The 20937-nt window shown below is 47.0% G+C and overlaps 1 protein-coding gene across 22 annotated transcripts in view; it reads right to left on the minus strand.

The window, feature by feature from the left end:
• LOC115180474 (CUGBP Elav-like family member 2) overlaps positions 1-20937 on the minus strand; it is a 164279-nt gene that overhangs the window by 70041 nt on the left and 73301 nt on the right. For all 22 annotated transcript variants that reach the window (XM_029742587.1, XM_029742578.1, XM_029742575.1 and 19 more), the window contains exon 2: positions 20240-20436. In XM_029742587.1, coding sequence (XP_029598447.1) covers positions 20240-20417 — 178 coding nt within the window. In that variant the 5' untranslated portion in view covers positions 20418-20436. The remainder of the gene's footprint in view (positions 1-20239; positions 20437-20937) is intronic.

Here is a 20937-nt window from a genome sequence, read left to right on the forward strand (position 1 = left end):
TAGGTTCACCACTGTACTAACCTGTCACACTGAAGACCTATAGGTTCACCACTGTACTAACCTGTCACACTGAAGACCTATAGGTTCACCACTGTACTAACCTGTCAAACTGAAGACCTATAGGTTCACCACTGTACTAACCTGTCACCACTGAAGACCTATAGGTTCACCACTGTACTAAACCTTGTCACCACACACTGAAGACCTATAGGTTCACCACTGTACCTAACCTGTCACACACTGAGACCTATAGTTTCACCACTGTACATAACCTGTCACACTGAAGACTATAGTTTCACCACTGTACTAACCCTGTCACACACTGAAGGACCTATAGGTTCACCACTGTGTACATATACCTGTCACACACTGAAGGCCATACGGTTCACCACTGTACTAAACTGTCACACCACTGAAGGGCCTATAGGTTCATCACCCCTGTACTAACCTGTTCACACACTGAAGACCTATAGGTTCACCACTTGTAATAACCTGTCACACACTACACTGAAGACCTATAGGTTCACTCACTGTAACTAACCTGTCACACCACACATTGAAGACCTATAGGTCACCACTGTACTAGACCTGTCACACACTGAAGAGCCTATAGGTTCACCACTGTACTAACCTGTCACACACTGAAGACCTATAGGTTCACCACATGTACCAACCTGTCACACACTGAAGAAGACTATAGGTTCACCACTGTGAAGACCTATAGGTTCACCACTGTACTAACCTGCACACACTGAAGACCTATAGGTTCACCACTGTACTAACCTGTCACACACTGAAGACCTATAGGTTCACCACTGTACTAACCTGTCACACACACACACTGAAGACCTATAGGTTCACCACTGTACTAACCTGTCACACACACACTGAAGACCTATAGGTTCACCACTGTACTAACCTGTCACACACACACATGAGACCTATAGGTTCACCACTGTACTAACCTGTCACACTGAAGACCTATAGGTTCACCACTGTACTAACCTGTCACACAGCTGAAGACCTATAGGTTCACCACTGTACTAACCTGTCACACACTGAAGACCTATAGGTTCACCACTGTACTAACCTGTCACACACTGAAGACCTATAGGTTCACCACTGTACTAACCTGTCACACACTGAAGACCTATAGGTTCCCACCTGTACTAACCTGTCACACACATGAAGACCTATAGGTTCACCCACTGTACTAACCTGTCACACACTGAAGACCTATAGGTTCACCACTGTACTAACCTGTCACACTGAAGACCTATAGGTTCACCACTGTACTAACCTGTCACACTGAAGACCTATAGGTTCACCACTGTACTAACCTGTCACACACTGAAGACCTATAGGTTCACACTGTACTAACCTGTCACACACTGAAGACCTATAGGTTCACCCACTGTACTAACCTGTCACACACTGAAGACCTATAGGTTCACCACTGTACTAACCTGTCACACACTGAAGACCTATAGGTTCACCACTGTACTAACCTGTCACACACTGAAGACCTATAGGTTCACCACTGTACTAACCTGTCACACACTGAAGGCCTATAGGTTCACCACTGTACTAACCTGTCACACACTGAAGACCTATAGGTTCACCACTGTACTAACCTGTCACACACACACTGAAGACCTATAGGTTCACCACTGTACTAACCTGTCACACTGAAGACCTATAGGTTCACCACTGTACTAACCTTTCACACACTGAAGACCTACAGGTTCACCACTGTACTAACCTGTCACACACTGAAGACCTATAGGTTCACCACTGTACTAACCTGTCACACTGAAGACCTATAGGTTCACCACTGTACTAACCTGTCACACACTGAAGACCTATAGGTTCACCACTGTACTAACCTGTCACACTGAAGACCTATAGGTTCACCACTGTACTAACCTGTCACACACTGAAGACCTATAGGTTCACCACTGTACTAACCTGTCACCACTGAAGACCTATAGGTTCACCACTGTACTAACCTGTCACACTGAAGACCTATAGGTTCACCACTGTACTAACCTGTCACACACTGAAGACCTATAGGTTCACCAATGTACTAACCTGTCACACACTGAAGACCTATAGGTTCACCACTGTACTAACCTGTCACACACTGAAGACCTATAGGTTCACCACTGTACTAACCTGTCACACTGAAGACCTATAGGTTCACCACTGTACTAACCTGTCAAACTGAAGACCTATAGGTTCACCACTGTACTAACCTGTCACACACTGAAGACCTATAGGTTCACCACTGTAATAACCTGTCACACACACACTGAAGACCTATAGGTTCACCACTGTACTAACCTGTCACACACACACACTGAAGACCTATAGGTTCACCACTGTACTAACCTGTCACACTGAAGACCTATAGGTTCACCACTGTACCAACCTGTCACACACTGAAGACCTATAGGTTCACCACTGTACTAACCTGTCACACACTGAAGACCTATAGGTTCCACCACTGTACTAACCTGTCACACACTGAAGACCTATAGGTTCACCACTGTACTAACCTGTCACACTGAAGACCTATAGGTTCACCACTGTACTAACCTGTCACACTGAAGACCTATAGGTTCACCACTGTACTAACCTGTCACACACTGAAGACCTATAGGTTCACCACTGTACTAACCTGTCACACACTGAAGACCTATAGGTTCACCACTGTACTAACCTGTCACACACTGAAGACCTATAGGTTCACCACTGTACTAACCTGTCACACACTGAAGACCTATAGGTTCACCACTGTACTAACCTGTCACACACTGAAGACCTATAGGTTCACCACTGTACTAACCTGTCACACACTGAAGGCCTATAGGTTCACCACTGTACTAACCTGTCACACACTGAAGACCTATAGGTTCACCACTGTACTAACCTGTCACACACACACTGAAGACCTATAGGTTCACCACTGTACTAACCTGTCACACTGAAGACCTATAGGTTCACCACTGTACTAACCTTTCACACACTGAAGACCTACAGGTTCACCACTGTACTAACCTGTCACACACTGAAGACCTATAGGTTCACCACTGTACTAACCTGTCACACTGAAGACCTATAGGTTCACCACTGTACTAACTTGTCACACCCTGAAGACCTATAGGTTCACCACTGTACTAACCTGTCACACACTGAAGACCTATAGGTTCACCACTGTACTAACCTGTCACACACTGAAGACCTATAGGTTCACCACTGTACTAACCTGTCACACATGAAGACCTATAGGTTCACCACTGTACTAACCTGTCACACTGAAGACCTATAGGTTCACCACTGTACTAACCTGTCACACACTGAAGACCTATAGGTTCACCACTGTACTAACCTGTCACACTGAAGACCTATAGGTTCACCACTGTACTAACCTGTCACACTGAAGACCTATAGGTTCACCACTGTACTAACCTGTCACACACTGAAGACCTATAGGTTCACCAATGTACTAACCTGTCACACACTGAAGACCTATAGGTTCACCACTGTACTAACCTGTCACACACTGAAGACCTATAGGTTCACCACTGTACTAACCTGTCACACACACTGAAGACCTATAGGTTCACCACTGTACTAACCTGTCAAACTGAAGACCTATAGGTTCACCACTGTACTAACCTGTCACACACTGAAGACCTATAGGTTCACCACTGTAATAACCTGTCACACACACACTGAAGACCTATAGGTTCACCACTGTACTAACCTGTCACACACACACACTGAAGACCTATAGGTTCACCACTGTACTAACCTGTCACACTGAAGACCTATAGGTTCACCACTGTACCAACCTGTCACACACTGAAGACCTATAGGTTCACCACTGTACTAACCTGTCACACACTGAAGACCTATAGGTTCACCACTGTACTAACCTGTCACACACTGAAGACCTATAGGTTCACCACTGTACTAACCTGTCACACACACTGAAGACCTATAGGTTCACCACTGTACTAACCTGTCACACACTGAAGACCTATAGGTTCACCACTGTACTAACCTGTCACACTGAAGACCTATAGGTTCACCACTGTACTAACCTGTCACACACTGAAGACCTATAGGTTCACCACTGTACTAACCTGTCACACACTGAAGACCTATAGGTTCACCACTGTACTAACCTGTCACACACTGAAGGACCTATAGGTTCACCACTGTACTAACCTGTCACACACTGAAGACCTATAGGTTCACCACTGTACTAACCTGTCACACACTGAAGACCTATAGGTTCACCACTGTACTAACCTGTCACACACTGAAGGCCTATAGGTTCACCACTGTACTAACCTGTCACACACTGAAGACCTATAGGTTCACCACTGTACTAACCTGTCACACACACACTGAAGACCTATAGGTTCACCACTGTACTAACCTGTCACACACTGAATACCTATAGGTTCACCACTCTACTAACCTGTCACACACTGAAGACCTATAGGTTCACCACTGTACTAACCTGTCACACTGAAGACCTATAGGTTCACCACTGTACTAACCTGTCACACACTGAAGGCCTATAGGTTCACCACTGTACTAACCTGTCACACACTGAAGACCTATAGGTTCACCACTGTAATAACCTGTCACACACACACTGAAGACCTATAGGTTCACCACTGTACTAACCTGTCACACACACACACTGAAGACCTATAGGTTCACCACTGTACTAACCTGTCACACTGAAGACCTATAGGTTCACCACTGTACTAACCTGTCACACACTGAAGACCTATAGGTTCACCACTGTACTAACCTGTCACACACACTGAAGACCTATAGGTTCACCACTGTACTAACCTGTCACACACTGAAGACCTATAGGTTCACCACTGTACTAACCTGTCACACTGAAGACCTATAGGTTCACCACTGTACTAACCTGTCACACTGAAGACCTATAGGTTCACCACTGTACTAACCTGTCACACACTGAAGACCTATAGGTTCACCACTGTACTAACCTGTCACACACTGAAGACCTATAGGTTCACCACTGTACTAACCTGTCACACACTGAAGACCTATAGGTTCACCACTGTACTAACCTGTCACACACTGAAGACCTATAGGTTCACCACTGTACTAACCTGTCACACACTGAAGACCTATAGGTTCACCACTGTACTAACCTGTCACACACTGAAGGCCTATAGGTTCACCACTGTACTAACCTGTCACACACACACTGAAGACCTATAGGTTCACCACTGTACTAACCTGTCACACTGAAGACCTATAGGTTCACCACTGTACTAACCTGTCACACACTGAAGACCTACAGGTTCACCACTGTACTAACCTGTCACACACTGAAGACCTATAGGTTCACCACTGTACTAACCTGTCACACTGAAGACCTATAGGTTCACCACTGTACTAACCTGTCACACACTGAAGACCTATAGGTTCACCACTGTACTAACCTGTCACACACTGAAGACCTATAGGTTCACCACTGTACTAACCTGTCACACTGAAGACCTATAGGTTCACCACTGTACTAACCTGTCACACACTGAAGACCTATAGGTTCACCACTGTACTAACCTGTCACACACTGAAGACCTATAGGTTCACCACTGTACTAACCTGTCACACACTGAAGACCTATAGGTTCACCACTGTACTAACCTGTCACACTGAAGACCTATAGGTTCACCACTGTACTAACCTGTCACACTGAAGACCTATAGGTTCACCACTGTACTAACCTGTCACACTGAAGACCTATAGGTTCACCACTCTACTAACCTGTCACACACTGAAGACCTATAGGTTCACCACTGTACTAACCTGTCACACTGAAGACCTATAGGTTCACCACTGTACTAACCTGTCACACTGAAGACCTATAGGTTCACCACTGTACTAACCTGTCACACACTGAAGACCTATAGGTTCACCACTGTACTAACCTGTCACACACTGAAGACCTATAGGTTCACCACTGTACTAACCTGTCACACACTGAAGGCCTATAGGTTCACCACTGTACTAACCTGTCACACACTGAAGACCTATAGGTTCACCACTGTACTAACCTGTCACACACACACTGAAGACCTATAGGTTCACCACTGTACTAACCTGTCACACTGAAGACCTATAGGTTCACCACTGTACTAACCTGTCACACACTGAAGACCTACAGGTTCACCACTGTACTAACCTGTCACACACTGAAGACCTATAGGTTCACCACTGTACTAACCTGTCACACTGAAGACCTATAGGTTCACCACTGTACTAACCTGTCACACACTGAAGACCTATAGGTTCACCACTGTACTAACCTGTCACACACTGAAGACCTATAGGTTCACCACTGTACTAACCTGTCACACACTGAAGACCTATAGGTTCACCACTGTACTAACCTGTCACACACTGAAGACCTATAGGTTCACCACTGTACTAACCTGTCACACACTGAAGACCTATAGGTTCACCACTGTACTAACCTGTCACACACTGAAGACCTATAGGTTCACCACTGTACTAACCTGTCACACTGAAGACCTATAGGTTCACCACTGTACTAACCTGTCACACTGAAGACCTATAGGTTCACCACTGTACTAACCTGTCACACTGAAGACCTATAGGTTCACCACTGTACTAACCTGTCACACTGAAGACCTATAGGTTCACCACTGTACTAACCTGTCACACTGAAGACCTATAGGTTCACCACTGTACTAACCTGTCACACACTGAAGACCTATAGGTTCACCACTGTACTAACCTGTCACACACTGAAGACCTATAGGTTCACCACTGTACTAACCTGTCACACACTGAAGACCTATAGGTTCACCACTGTACTAACCTGTCACACTGAAGACCTATAGGTTCACCACTGTACTAACCTGTCAAACTGAAGACCTATAGGTTCACCACTGTACTAACCTGTCACACACTGAAGACATATAGGTTCACCACTGTAATAACCTGTCACACACACACTGAAGACCTATAGGTTCACCACTGTACTAACCTGTCACACACACACACTGAAGACCTATAGGTTCACCACTGTACTAACCTGTCACACTGAAGACCTATAGGTTCACCACTGTACTAACCTGTCACAGTGAAGACCTATAGGTTCACCACTGTACCAACCTGTCACACACTGAAGACCTATAGGTTCACCACTGTACTAACCTGTCACACACTGAAGACCTATAGGTTCACCACTGTACTAACCTGTCACACACTGAAGACCTATAGGTTCACCACTGTACTAACCTGTCACACACACTGAAGACCTATAGGTTCACCACTGTACTAACCTGTCACACACTGAAGACCTATAGGTTCACCACTGTACTAACCTGTCACACTGAAGACCTATAGGTTCACCACTGTACTAACCTGTCACACTGAAGACCTATAGGTTCACCACTGTACTAACCTGTCACACACTGAAGACCTATAGGTTCACCACTGTACTAACCTGTCACACTGAAGACCTATAGGTTCACCACTGTACTAACCTGTCACACTGAAGACCTATAGGTTCACCACTGTACTAACCTGTCACACACTGAAGACCTATAGGTTCACCACTGTACTAACCTGTCACACACTGAAGACCTATAGGTTCACCACTGTACTAACCTGTCACACACTGAAGACCTATAGGTTCACCACTGTACTAACCTGTCACACTGAAGACCTATAGGTTCACCACTGTACTAACCTGTCAAACTGAAGACCTATAGGTTCACCACTGTACTAACCTGTCACACACTGAAGACATATAGGTTCACCACTGTAATAACCTGTCACACACACACTGAAGACCTATAGGTTCACCACTGTACTAACCTGTCACACACACACACTGAAGACCTATAGGTTCACCACTGTACTAACCTGTCACACTGAAGACCTATAGGTTCACCACTGTACTAACCTGTCACACACTGAAGACATATAGGTTCACCACTGTAATAACCTGTCACACACACACTGAAGACCTATAGGTTCACCACTGTACTAACCTGTCACACACACACACTGAAGACCTATAGGTTCACCACTGTACTAACCTGTCACACTGAAGACCTATAGGTTCACCACTGTACTAACCTGTCACAGTGAAGACCTATAGGTTCACCACTGTACCAACCTGTCACACACTGAAGACCTATAGGTTCACCACTGTACTAACCTGTCACACACTGAAGACCAATAGGTTCACCACTGTACTAACCTGTCACACACTGAAGACCTATAGGTTCACCACTGTACTAACCTGTCACACACACTGAAGACCTATAGGTTCACCACTGTACTAACCTGTCACACACTGAAGACCTATAGGTTCACCACTGTACTAACCTGTCACACTGAAGACCTATAGGTTCACCACTGTACTAACCTGTCACACTGAAGACCTATAGGTTCACCACTGTACTAACCTGTCACACACTGAAGACATATAGGTTCACCACTGTAATAACCTGTCACACACACACTGAAGACCTATAGGTTCACCACTGTACTAACCTGTCACACACACACACTGAAGACCTATAGGTTCACCACTGTACTAACCTGTCACACTGAAGACCTATAGGTTCACCACTGTACTAACCTGTCACAGTGAAGACCTATAGGTTCACCACTGTACCAACCTGTCACACACTGAAGACCTATAGGTTCACCACTGTACTAACCTGTCACACACTGAAGACCAATAGGTTCACCACTGTACTAACCTGTCACACACTGAAGACCTATAGGTTCACCACTGTACTAACCTGTCACACACTGAAGACCTATAGGTTCACCACTGTACTAACCTGTCACACACTGAAGACCTATAGGTTCACCACTGTACTAACCTGTCACACACTGAAGACCTATAGGTTCACCACTGTACTAACCTGTCACACTGAAGACCTATAGGTTCACCACTGTACTAACCTGTCACACACTGAAGACCTATAGGTTCACCACTGTACTAACCTGTCACACACTGAAGACCTATAGGTTCACCACTGTACTAACCTGTCACACACTGAAGACCTATAGGTTCACCACTGTACTAACCTGTCACACACTGAAGACCTATAGGTTCACCACTGTACTAACCTGTCACACACTGAAGACCTATAGGTTCACCACTGTACTAACCTGTCACACACTGAAGACCTATAGGTTCACCACTGTACTAACCTGTCACACACTGAAGACCTATAGGTTCACCACTGTACTAACCTGTCACACACTGAAGGCCTATAGGTTCACCACTGTACTAACCTGTCGCACACTGAAGACCTATAGGTTCACCACTGTACTAACCTGTCACACACACACTGAAGACCTATAGGTTCACCACTGTACTAACCTGTCACACTGAAGACCTATAGGTTCACCACTGTACTAACCTGTCACACACTGAAGACCTACAGGTTCACCACTGTACTAACCTGTCACACACTGAAGACCTATAGGTTCACCACTGTACTAACCTGTCACACACTGAAGACCTATAGGTTCACCACTGTACTAACCTGTCACACACTGAAGACCTATAGGTTCACCACTGTACTAACCTGTCACACTGAAGACCTATAGGTTCACCACTGTACTAACCTGTCACACACTGAAGACCTACAGGTTCACCACTGTACTAACCTGTCACACACTGAAGACCTATAGGTTCACCACTGTACTAACCTGTCTCACACTGAAGACCTATAGGTTCACCACTGTACTAACCTGTCACACACTGAAGACCTATAGGTTCACCACTGTACTAACCTGTCACACACTGAAGACCTATAGGTTCACCACTGTACTAACCTGTCACACGCTGAAGACCTATAGGTTCACCACTGTACTAACCTGTCACACACTGAAGACCTATAGGTTCACCACTGTACTAACCTGTCACACACTGAAGACCTATAGGTTCACCACTGTACTAACCTGTCACACACACTGAAGACCTATAGGTTCACCACTGTACTAACCTGTCACACACTGAAGACCTATAGGTTCACCACTGTACTAACCTGTCACACTGAAGACCTATAGGTTCACCACTGTACTAACCTGTCACACTGAAGACCTATAGGTTCACCACTGTACTAACCTGTCACACACTGAAGACATATAGGTTCACCACTGTAATAACCTGTCACACACACACTGAAGACCTATAGGTTCACCACTGTACTAACCTGTCACACACACACACTGAAGACCTATAGGTTCACCACTGTACTAACCTGTCACACTGAAGACCTATAGGTTCACCACTGTACTAACCTGTCACAGTGAAGACCTATAGGTTCACCACTGTACCAACCTGTCACACACTGAAGACCTATAGGTTCACCACTGTACTAACCTGTCACACACTGAAGACCTATAGGTTCACCACTGTACTAACCTGTCACACACTGAAGACCTATAGGTTCACCACTGTACTAACCTGTCACACACACTGAAGACCTATAGGTTCACCACTGTACTAACCTGTCACACACTGAAGACCTATAGGTTCACCACTGTACTAACCTGTCACACTGAAGACCTATAGGTTCACCACTGTACTAACCTGTCACACTGAAGACCTATAGGTTCACACTGTACTAACCTGTCACACACTGAAGACCTATAGGTTCACCACTGTACTAACCTGTCACACACTGAAGACCTATAGGTTCACCACTGTACTAACCTGTCACACACTGAAGACCTATAGGTTCACCACTGTACTAACCTGTCACACACTGAAGACCTATAGGTTCACCACTGTACTAACCTGTCACACACTGAAGACCTATAGGTTCACCACTGTACTAACCTGTCACACACTGAAGACCTATAGGTTCACCACTGTACTAACCTGTCACACACTGAAGGCCTATAGGTTCACCACTGTACTAACCTGTCGCACACTGAAGACCTATAGGTTCACCACTGTACTAACCTGTCACACACACACTGAAGACCTATAGGTTCACCACTGTACTAACCTGTCACACTGAAGACCTATAGGTTCACCACTGTACTAACCTGTCACACTGAAGACCTATAGGTTCACCACTGTACTAACCTGTCACACACTGAAGACCTATAGGTTCACCACTGTACTAACCTGTCACACACTGAAGACCTATAGGTTCACCACTGTACTAACCTGTCACACACTGAAGACCTATAGGTTCACCACTGTACTAACCTGTCACACTGAAGACCTATAGGTTCACCACTGTACTAACCTGTCAAACTGAAGACCTATAGGTTCACCACTGTACTAACCTGTCACACACTGAAGACCTATAGGTTCACCACTGTACTAACCTGTCACACACTGAAGACCTATAGGTTCACCAGTGTACTAACCTGTCACACACTGAAGACCTATAGGTTCACCACTGTACTAACCTGTCACACACTGAAGACCTATAGGTTCACCACTGTACTAACCTGTCACACACTGAAGACCTATAGGTTCACCACTGTACTAACCTGTCACAATGAAGACCTATAGGTTCACCACTGTACTAACCTGTCACACACTGAAGACCTATAGGTTCACCACTGTACTAACCTGTCACACACTGAAGACCTATAGGTTCACCACTGTACTAACCTGTCACACTGAAGACCTATAGGTTCACCACTGTACTAACCTGTCACACACTGAAGACCTATAGGTTCACCACTGTACTAACCTGTCACACACTGAAGACCTATAGGTTCACCGCTGTACTAACCTGTCACACTGAAGACCTATAGGTTCACCGCTGTACTAACCTGTCACACTGAAGACCTATAGGTTCACCGCTGTACTAACCTGTCACACTGAAGACCTATAGGTTCACCGCTGTACTAACCTGTCACACACTGAAGACCTATAGGTTCACCACTGTACCAACCTGTCACACACTGAAGACCTATAGGTTCACCACTGTACTAACCTGTCACACACTGAAGGTCTATAGGTTCACCACTGTACTAACCTGTCACACTGAAGACCTATAGGTTCACCACTGTACTAACCTGTCACACACTGAAGACCTATAGGTTCACCACTGTACTAACCTGTCACACACTGAAGGCCTATAGGTTCACCACTGTGCTAACCTGTCACACACTGAAGACCTATAGGTTCACCACTGTACTAACCTGTCACACACTGAAGACCTATAGGTTCACCACTGTACTAACCTGTCACACACTGAAGACCTATAGGTTCACCACTGTAATAACCTGTCACACACTGAAGACCTATAGGTTCACCACTGTACTAACCTGTCAAACTGAAGACCTATAGGTTCACCACTGTACTAACCTGTCACACACTGAAGACCTATAGGTTCACCACTGTAATAACCTGTCACACACTGAAGACCTATAGGTTCACCACTGTACTAACCTGTCAAACTGAAGACCTATAGGTTCACCACTGTACTAACCTGTCACACACTGAAGACCTATAGGTTCACCACTGTACTAACCTGTCACACACTGAAGACCTATAGGTTCACCACTGTACTAACCTGTCAAACTGAAGACCTATAGGTTCACCACTGTACTAACCTGTCACACACTGAAGACCTATAGGTTCACCACTGTACTAACCTGTCACACACTGAAGACCTATAGGTTCACCACTGTACTAACCTGTCACACTGAAGACCTATAGGTTCACCACTGTACTAACCTGTCACACACTGAAGACCTATAGGTTCACCACTGTACCAACCTGTCACACACTGAAGACCTATAGGTTCACCACTGTACTAACCTGTCACACACTGAAGACCTATAGGTTCACCACTGTACTAACCTGTCACACTGAAGACCTATAGGTTCACCACTGTACTAACCTGTCACACTGAAGACCTATAGGTTCACCACTGTACTAACCTGTCACACACTGAAGACCTATAGGTTCACCACTGTACTAACCTGTCACACACTGAAGGCCTATAGGTTCACCACTGTACTAACCTGTCACACACTGAAGACCTATAGGTTCACCACTGTACTAACCTGTCAAACTGAAGACCTATAGGTTCACCACTGTACTAACCTGTCACACACTGAAGACCTATAGGTTCACCACTGTACTAACCTGTCACACTGAAGACCTATAGGTTCACCACTGTACTAACCTGTCACACTGAAGACCTATAGGTTCACCACTGTACTAACCTGTCACACACTGAAGACCTATAGGTTCACCACTGTACTAACCTGTCAAACTGAAGACCTATAGGTTCACCACTGTACTAACCTGTCACACACTGAAGACCTATAGGTTCACCACTGTACTAACCTGTCACACACTGAAGACCTATAGGTTCACCACTGTACTAACCTGTCACACACTGAAGACCTATAGGTTCACCACTGTACTAACCTGTCACACACTGAAGACCTATAGGTTCACCACTGTACTAACCTGTCACACACTGAAGACCTATAGGTTCACCACTGTACTAACCTGTCAAACTGAAGACCTATAGGTTCACCACTGTACTAACCTGTCACACACTGAAGACCTATAGGTTCACCACTGTACTAACCTGTCACACACTGAAGACCTATAGGTTCACCACTGTACTAACCTGTCACACACTGAAGACCTATAGGTTCACCACTGTACTAACCTGTCACACACTGAAGACCTATAGGTTCACCACTGAACTAACCTGTCACACACTGAAGACCTATAGGTTCACCACTGTACTAACCTGTCACACACTGAAGACCTATAGGTTCACCACTGTACCAACCTGTCACACACTGAAGACCTATAGGTTCACCACTGTACCAACCTGTCACACACTGAAGACCTATAGGTTCACCACTGTACTAACCTGTCACACACTGAAGACCTATAGGTTCACCACTGTACTAACCTGTCACACACTGAAGACCTATAGGTTCACCACTGTACTAACCTGTCACACACTGAAGACCTATAGGTTCACCACTGTACTAACCTGTCACACACTGAAGACCTATAGGTTCACCACTGTACTAACCTGTCACACACTGAAGACCTATAGGTTCACCACTGTACTAACCTGTCACACACTGAAGACCTATAGGTTCATCACTGTACTAACCTGTCACACACTGAAGACCTATAGGTTCACCACTGTAGAAACATGTCTATAATAGATGTAAAGACTGTTAACATACTGTCTTAATGTTTCCAGAAAGGAGTGTATATATTTGGCCTGGTGAAGCGGTTTTATGTGCTGACTGGAGGTGTTTCTACTACGCTGGTCTCGGGGAAAAATTACGAGTCCTCACTGTCCTAGACAGATTCAAGACCGAGTACAAATGTATCCGACACCAAGACAAGACCGAGACACTCAATATCTGGTCTGGAGAGCAGTCTGGAGTACTACAACACGGAGGGTATTGTGAATAGCCTCTCTCCCTCTCAACATTTATATGAAGGCCAACAAGGCATAGAATACACCACACACGCTACACTAGACATACACACAGGCATGCACAAAACACACAGAGAAAGAAAATATACACACACACATGCAGGCATGCACAAAACACACAGAGGAGAAAGAATATATATATATATACACACACATGCGCATAATGCAGGGAGGGGGAGTAGAGAGCAGCCAGTGAGAGGAATAGAGATTAGTAGAGAGACGGTGTTCATAAATGCTTTATATCTACTGAAGGAGCCTTTTGACTGCACAAAAAACCTGTGCCCTTCTCACACTGTCAATAACAACATCCACAACCACAGGTCCACACCATCACAGTAGACAGAGAGGGGGGGGGGGGTAGAGAGAGGGGAGAGGAAAAATAAAAGGGATGAGAGAAGAGGGGGTGAAGAGGCACGGATGGAAGGAGAGGGGTAAGAGAAGAGAGGACTGGCATGGAGGAAGGGAGGGAGGGTGAAAAAGAGTGGAACGATTTCGTCAGATTGCAGATTGAGTGCAGCAAACGAGGAACAGAATGTTAGCATGGTTTATTAACATGGAGGGGATAGAGGGGATAGAGGAGACAGAGCAATAGAGATGGAGAGAAAACTGAACAGCACTAATCTGGTTGTGCAGAGCTAGATGGAGGAGCTGAATGTGAGGGAGGGGGGTTAGAGGGCACTCTTCACTGGGCCCCAGCACCCAGGAAGACCCCCCTCACCCCAGCCTCTGACCTACATTAATTAACTCTGCTGCTGCAATTACTGACCACACCACCCTCTGGTTAGAGTGGCTACACGGGAGAACACTATACGCCGTGTGTGTGTGTGTGTGTGTGTGTGTGTGTGTGAGAGAGAAATAGATCATACTCAATAAAGCAGGAGAGGAGTGGATTGATAGAGGGGGAAGAGAGTGAGAGAAGAGGGTTGGGAGGTACATTCAGCCACAGTGGCCTGTGTTGAGAAGATTGGATCTTTGACTGGCAATATCTCCTCATGTCCACTGTACCTTCAGACTAGATTAGGACACACAGCACTTTACAAATCCACCACAACTAACTGTGGAGAAACGGCTCCAAATTAAATCCTCAAAAACGCTGTTCCCTGGCTAACCCCAAACACACAGTAGGCTTCCAGCACTGCACACGCCAATACACACATCTCACCCCCCCCCCCCAGCCCATTATAAAATCCACCTGCAGTCACTCACTAATTGGACTTGGGTAGACTGCTAACACAGCGAATGTCTTGTTATGGCAATCTAATTGGCTGTGCTGCTTAAGGAAAGAATGAAATAAATCAGTGTTCTGACTCCGGCCGGCCCGGTCTCTACTGAATCCATTAGAGGAGATAATTGTGTTGGAGGCAAAGCGTTGGCCCAGCGTTACCTCAGCGTTGAGGGAGAATGAGGTTGAATTAGATTTGTAAAGGTGAATGTGTGCCATTGGAGAGCTGGATGCCCCTGGATACTACAGTGGGAAACCCCAGAGTGGATGTACATGGATAGTGGTGATGGACAATCAGATATAGTGAGCTATTATTATATTTCAGCGTGTGTGTTGCTGATATGAGGTGTCGTTCTTTCAGACACCATGTCCAGAGAATTGTGCAGTATATACAACTTTCTAATGAAGACATTACACCCATTTTGTGTGTCCTCCATGAGGACAGGCGCGATCATTAAGATTAATGACATAGTATGTCCCCTGCCAACACACACACACACACACTCACAACTGTGCTGTACACACCCGGCTAGACAACAGATGCAAACAAACCTGGGATGCAAACTGTTGTTGAGAGAGGAGCACTGTCTTTGTTTACCCCTCTGGCCCTCTCTCCTCCCTCTCTCTCTCATCCCCCTCTCTCAGTGCTAAATCAAATTCTCTCTCGCTCTCTCCACTCATCTGTTTATTGACTCTTAACACATTAAAGCAACAGCAGCCAAACTAAACTGCCCACACTGCACTGGCCAGCGTTCACACAGACACAGCATCCATCAGAGAGTCCAGGCCTGGGACCAGACTCACCTAGCAGCTGCCCTTCCTGCAGAACAACCATCTAAAGACAACAAGACCACTCAGACGGGAAACACTGTCTACCAACTCACTGATGTGAAATGTATTCATTGTGCCATCTTTTACATGAAAAATGTCGGAAAACATTTTCTAGAAGCATCAGTAACAGTATGTGTAAATCAACCATTAATGGATATATGAGTGAGAGAGCGAGAGAGAGAGAGCGAGAGAGAGCGAAAGAGAATATAAAATATAAAATAAAACTCCACAAATCCAAATTACTGTAGTAATAGTCAAGAGAGAGCCGCTGACCCGGCCTCCGGATCGCCAGGGGTGACGGAGCACACTCACTCAACCGTCTGAGACCACTCTGAAAATATGGTCATTAATTTAAGCTAAACAGACCGGGGGGAAAGGGGCACATTTTCCTTGACACCAATGAAATGAGAATTGGCTCCAGTGCAACTGTGGAGCCGAGAGGGGCCATTGCGGCTCCACTGTGTGTGAGGGCTCTGACAAGGCCATGTCGCGCTAGAGAGTTCTTATGCAACAACGAGAAAACAGCGCCTAAAGCCTGGGAATATACAAGCCTAGACAGAGCTCTATCAAACACTCAATTTCCTGTTCAATCCAATCCTCCATTTTACAGGCCAGACAAAGAGAGAGAGCGAGAGATGGAGAGATTGTGGAGTGTTTACAGTCTCAAGGAAGAGAGGAGAGGCTGTTTTCCCTACTTAAAGTAAAGTGTCTATGAGTGACACTCTCCCACACTTTGACTCATCAACCAGAGAAATCAAGACGACTCAAGGGCTTAGCGACAGAGAAAGACACAATGGAGGAAGAGAGGAGAGGCTGACGAGAGCAACGTATTGGCCTCATCTCCTACGGAGAAACAAAGAGGAAGAGAAGTCATCCAGAGGTCAGGGACACGGACAGAGGAGGAGCTGTGGAGAGATGGAGAGGGAGAAAGGGAGAGCGAGAGATACACACAAGCATGAATACACTCAGACTCACACAGCACATGACAGTGAGTTTAGGCCGAATGATTTGATTTAGGTGTGTCCCTGTCTCCCCTTGGCAGACTGGTGAATTGCTGTGTCAAGGCTTGTGGAAGCTTGTGACTCAGAAAGAGAGAGAGGGATGGAGAGGGAGATGAGGGAAAAGAGAGCGCAAAACAGAGAGATGCTGTGGGGATGGGGAGGTGAGGGAAAGCTCTTGCTCCTTCTCTTCCATTCTTCCTTTTTATTTCTTGATTTAGTGAAGATAAATAAAATGACATAAACAGGTGTGTGTCTGCAGTGGCCTTTACCAAAACGGACCAAAACGCAGCTGGGAGCGAATACATGTTTATTTAACACACTAGAATTAAACATGTACACAAAATCAAGGAAAAACTGCCAATACGTTACGTGCTCAAATAACGAGACAACAACCCACATACATCGTGGGGGAAAAGGAACTTAAATGTGATTCCCAATCAGACTTCACAAGCGACAGCTGTCTGATTGGGAAATCACCCCCGAGCCCAACATAGAAATAAAACACAAAGAAAGGCTATAACTAAAACATAGAAAATAAAGCATAGAAATGCCACACCCTGACCAAAATAGCAGAGTTCACCTGGTCAGGGCGTGACAGTACCCCCCCTCCAACGGTGCGTACTCCCGGCGCACCAACCTAAAGTCTATTAGGGGGGGGACCCGGGTGGGCGCCTCACCCTCGGTGGAGGCTCTGGCCCCGGGCGTGTTTCTCCCCCTGCCTCCACCCTAGCCCTACCCCTCTGGCCTGGACTGGACCACTGTGGAGCGGCATGCTCAGGCTCCGGAGCGGAGCCGTCGACCGGAACAGGATTGGGCACCGGTGGACCAGACACGGGCCGTGCCGGACTGTGGACACGCACCGTGGGCTTGGTGCGGGGAACAGGAACGGGCCGGACAGGACTGTGGACACACACCGTGGGCTTGGTGCGGGGAACAGGGACGGGCCGGACAGGACTGTGGACACGCACCGTGGGCTTGGTGCGGGGAACAGGGACGGGCCGGACAGGACTGTGGACACGCACCGTGGGCTTGGTGCGGGGAACAGGGATGGGCCGGACAGGACTGGGGACACGCACCACTAACCTGGCGCGGGGAGCAGGGACGGGCCGGACAGGACTGGGGACACGCACCACTAACCTGGTGCGGGGAGCAGGGACGGGCCGGGCCGGACTGGGGACATGCACCACTAACCTGGTGCGGGGAGCAGGGACGGGCCGGACAGGACTGGGGACACGCACCACTAACCTGGTGCGGGGAGCAGGGACGGGCCGGACAGGACTGGGGACACGCACCACTGACCTGGTGCGGGGAGTAGGGACGGGCCAGACAGGACTGTGAACACGTACTGGTGACCTGAAGCGTGGAGCCGGTTTAGCCACTCGTCCTGGCTGGATGCCCATCCTAGCACGGCATGTGCTGGGCATGTCCACCGGACGCACCGGGCTGTGCGGGCTCACTGGCGACACAGCGCGCAACTCCGCTTCCCATGGCTTGGTGCGGGGAGCAGGGACGGGCCGGACAGGACTGGGTACACGCACCGTGGGCTTGGTGCGGGGAACAGGAACGGGCCAGACAGGACTGTGAACACGCACTGGTGACCTGAAGCGTGGAGCCGGTTTAGCCACTCGTCCTGGCTGGATGCCCATCCTAGCACGGCATGTGCTGGGCATGTCCACCGGACGCACCAGGCTGTGCGGGCGCACTGGCGACACAGCGCGCAACTCAGCATACCATGGCTCCTCCTCCAGATCTTCCCTCTGCAGGTCCTCAATCAAACGCCTCATCTCCTTCTCTTCCTCCGCCGTCATCCCCCACGAGAGCAGTGGTCTGGGCTCTTCCTCTGCCCTTCTGGACCACCCCATTAGCCCCCCCAAAAAATTTTCTTGGGGCTGTTTTCCGGGCCTCCTCGACCGCCGCCTGCGACTCCGTCTACCGGCTGGCTTTTCCTCCTCAACCTGGGAGTCCGTCCGCCAGGGTCCTTTCCCCGACATAATCTCCTCCCAGGTCCAGAACTCCTTTCCCTCGCGAGCCCATCTCTCGCGCTCCTTTTCCTCCCGCTGCTTGGTCCTGGTTCGGTGGGTTGTTCTGTAACGTTATTTGAGCACGTAACGTATTGACAGTTTTTCCTTGATTTTGTGTACATGTTTAATTCTAGTGTGTTAAATAAACATGTATTCGCTCCCAGCTGCGTTTTGGTCCGCTTCCTCGTCTCCCGACGACAATCGTTACACTCCTCTCATCCATACATCTTCCATCCGCCCACTGTCTCCTCAAGCTGCCTGTCATCACAGTGCATTCTGTTGTCTCTCTCTCTCTCTCTCTCTGTGTGGTTGATGTGTGTCTGCTAATGTGGCAGCAGCATTGTCTCATTGTCGGCTCTGCAGCCTCTTTTCCGACTTGACAAGTTCATCGGGAAAACGCAGATGAGATGAACATGTATATATTAATTGTGTATTGTGTCAAAGACCCAGTTTCAGAGAAATATCAGTCTGGAATTGATGGATTTTATCCATGTGTACTGTACAGTATGCCTTTGTGTTTATTCCTTACTTTTGCTCTGTAGGATTGCATAAGCTGTTAGTGATCGGCTGAGCATTCTGGCTGTTGTGTGTGTGTGTGTGTGTTCGGTCTGTGTGTGTATGACTGTCTCTCTGCCATACCTTTGCTCTGTGGAGGGTTCTGGCTGCGGTCTCGGAGGATGTTGATCTGATAGACGGCCCCGTAGGGCTCAAACAGCTCCTTCAGCTCCTTCTCTGACCAGGAGCGAGGGATCTGGCCCACGAACATCTTGATGGCGTCTGGGTCGGGCTGGTCCGAATGCTCCAGCGCCCCGTTCATCTTCCCGGCCGTGCCGTTACTGAAAAGAGACAACAGGGGGAGCCAGATTACATAACAGATCACATAAGCTACACCTGACGTGGAAGTCGTGAAAGTACACAGTATTGACATTCTAAGGAAGATGGGAAGGAGAGGTCCACTGGGGTAGCAGCTGGTTCAAGGATGGGTTCACTGTGTAACCTGTAACGTTCCGTTTATGTTTCGCAAAAAAAGAAATCTAGAATAATCTCCGCACCTTAAAGTACATCTTGGAGAACATAAATCCAAATTAGACGTTGAGATATCACCTCAGGGGTCGCGAGACACTTTATAGGACAAAATCCGTCTATTAATAAATGGCGTTGCGTCGGGATGGAAGATTCACGTAGAGGAGGTGACATTACTCCAAAGAGAAGCCATGTGGATATATACATTCAATTACCCATCTCCACACGGTTTAAACAAAGAACTAGATTCCACCTCCTTCTTATAAGCCACGTTTAGACTGCTACACACTGTCCATATCAGATTTTGCACATTG

The sequence above is a fragment of the Salmo trutta genome, chromosome 40, assembly GCF_901001165.1.
Source record: "Salmo trutta chromosome 40, fSalTru1.1, whole genome shotgun sequence".
NCBI lineage: Eukaryota > Metazoa > Chordata > Actinopteri > Salmoniformes > Salmonidae > Salmo > Salmo trutta.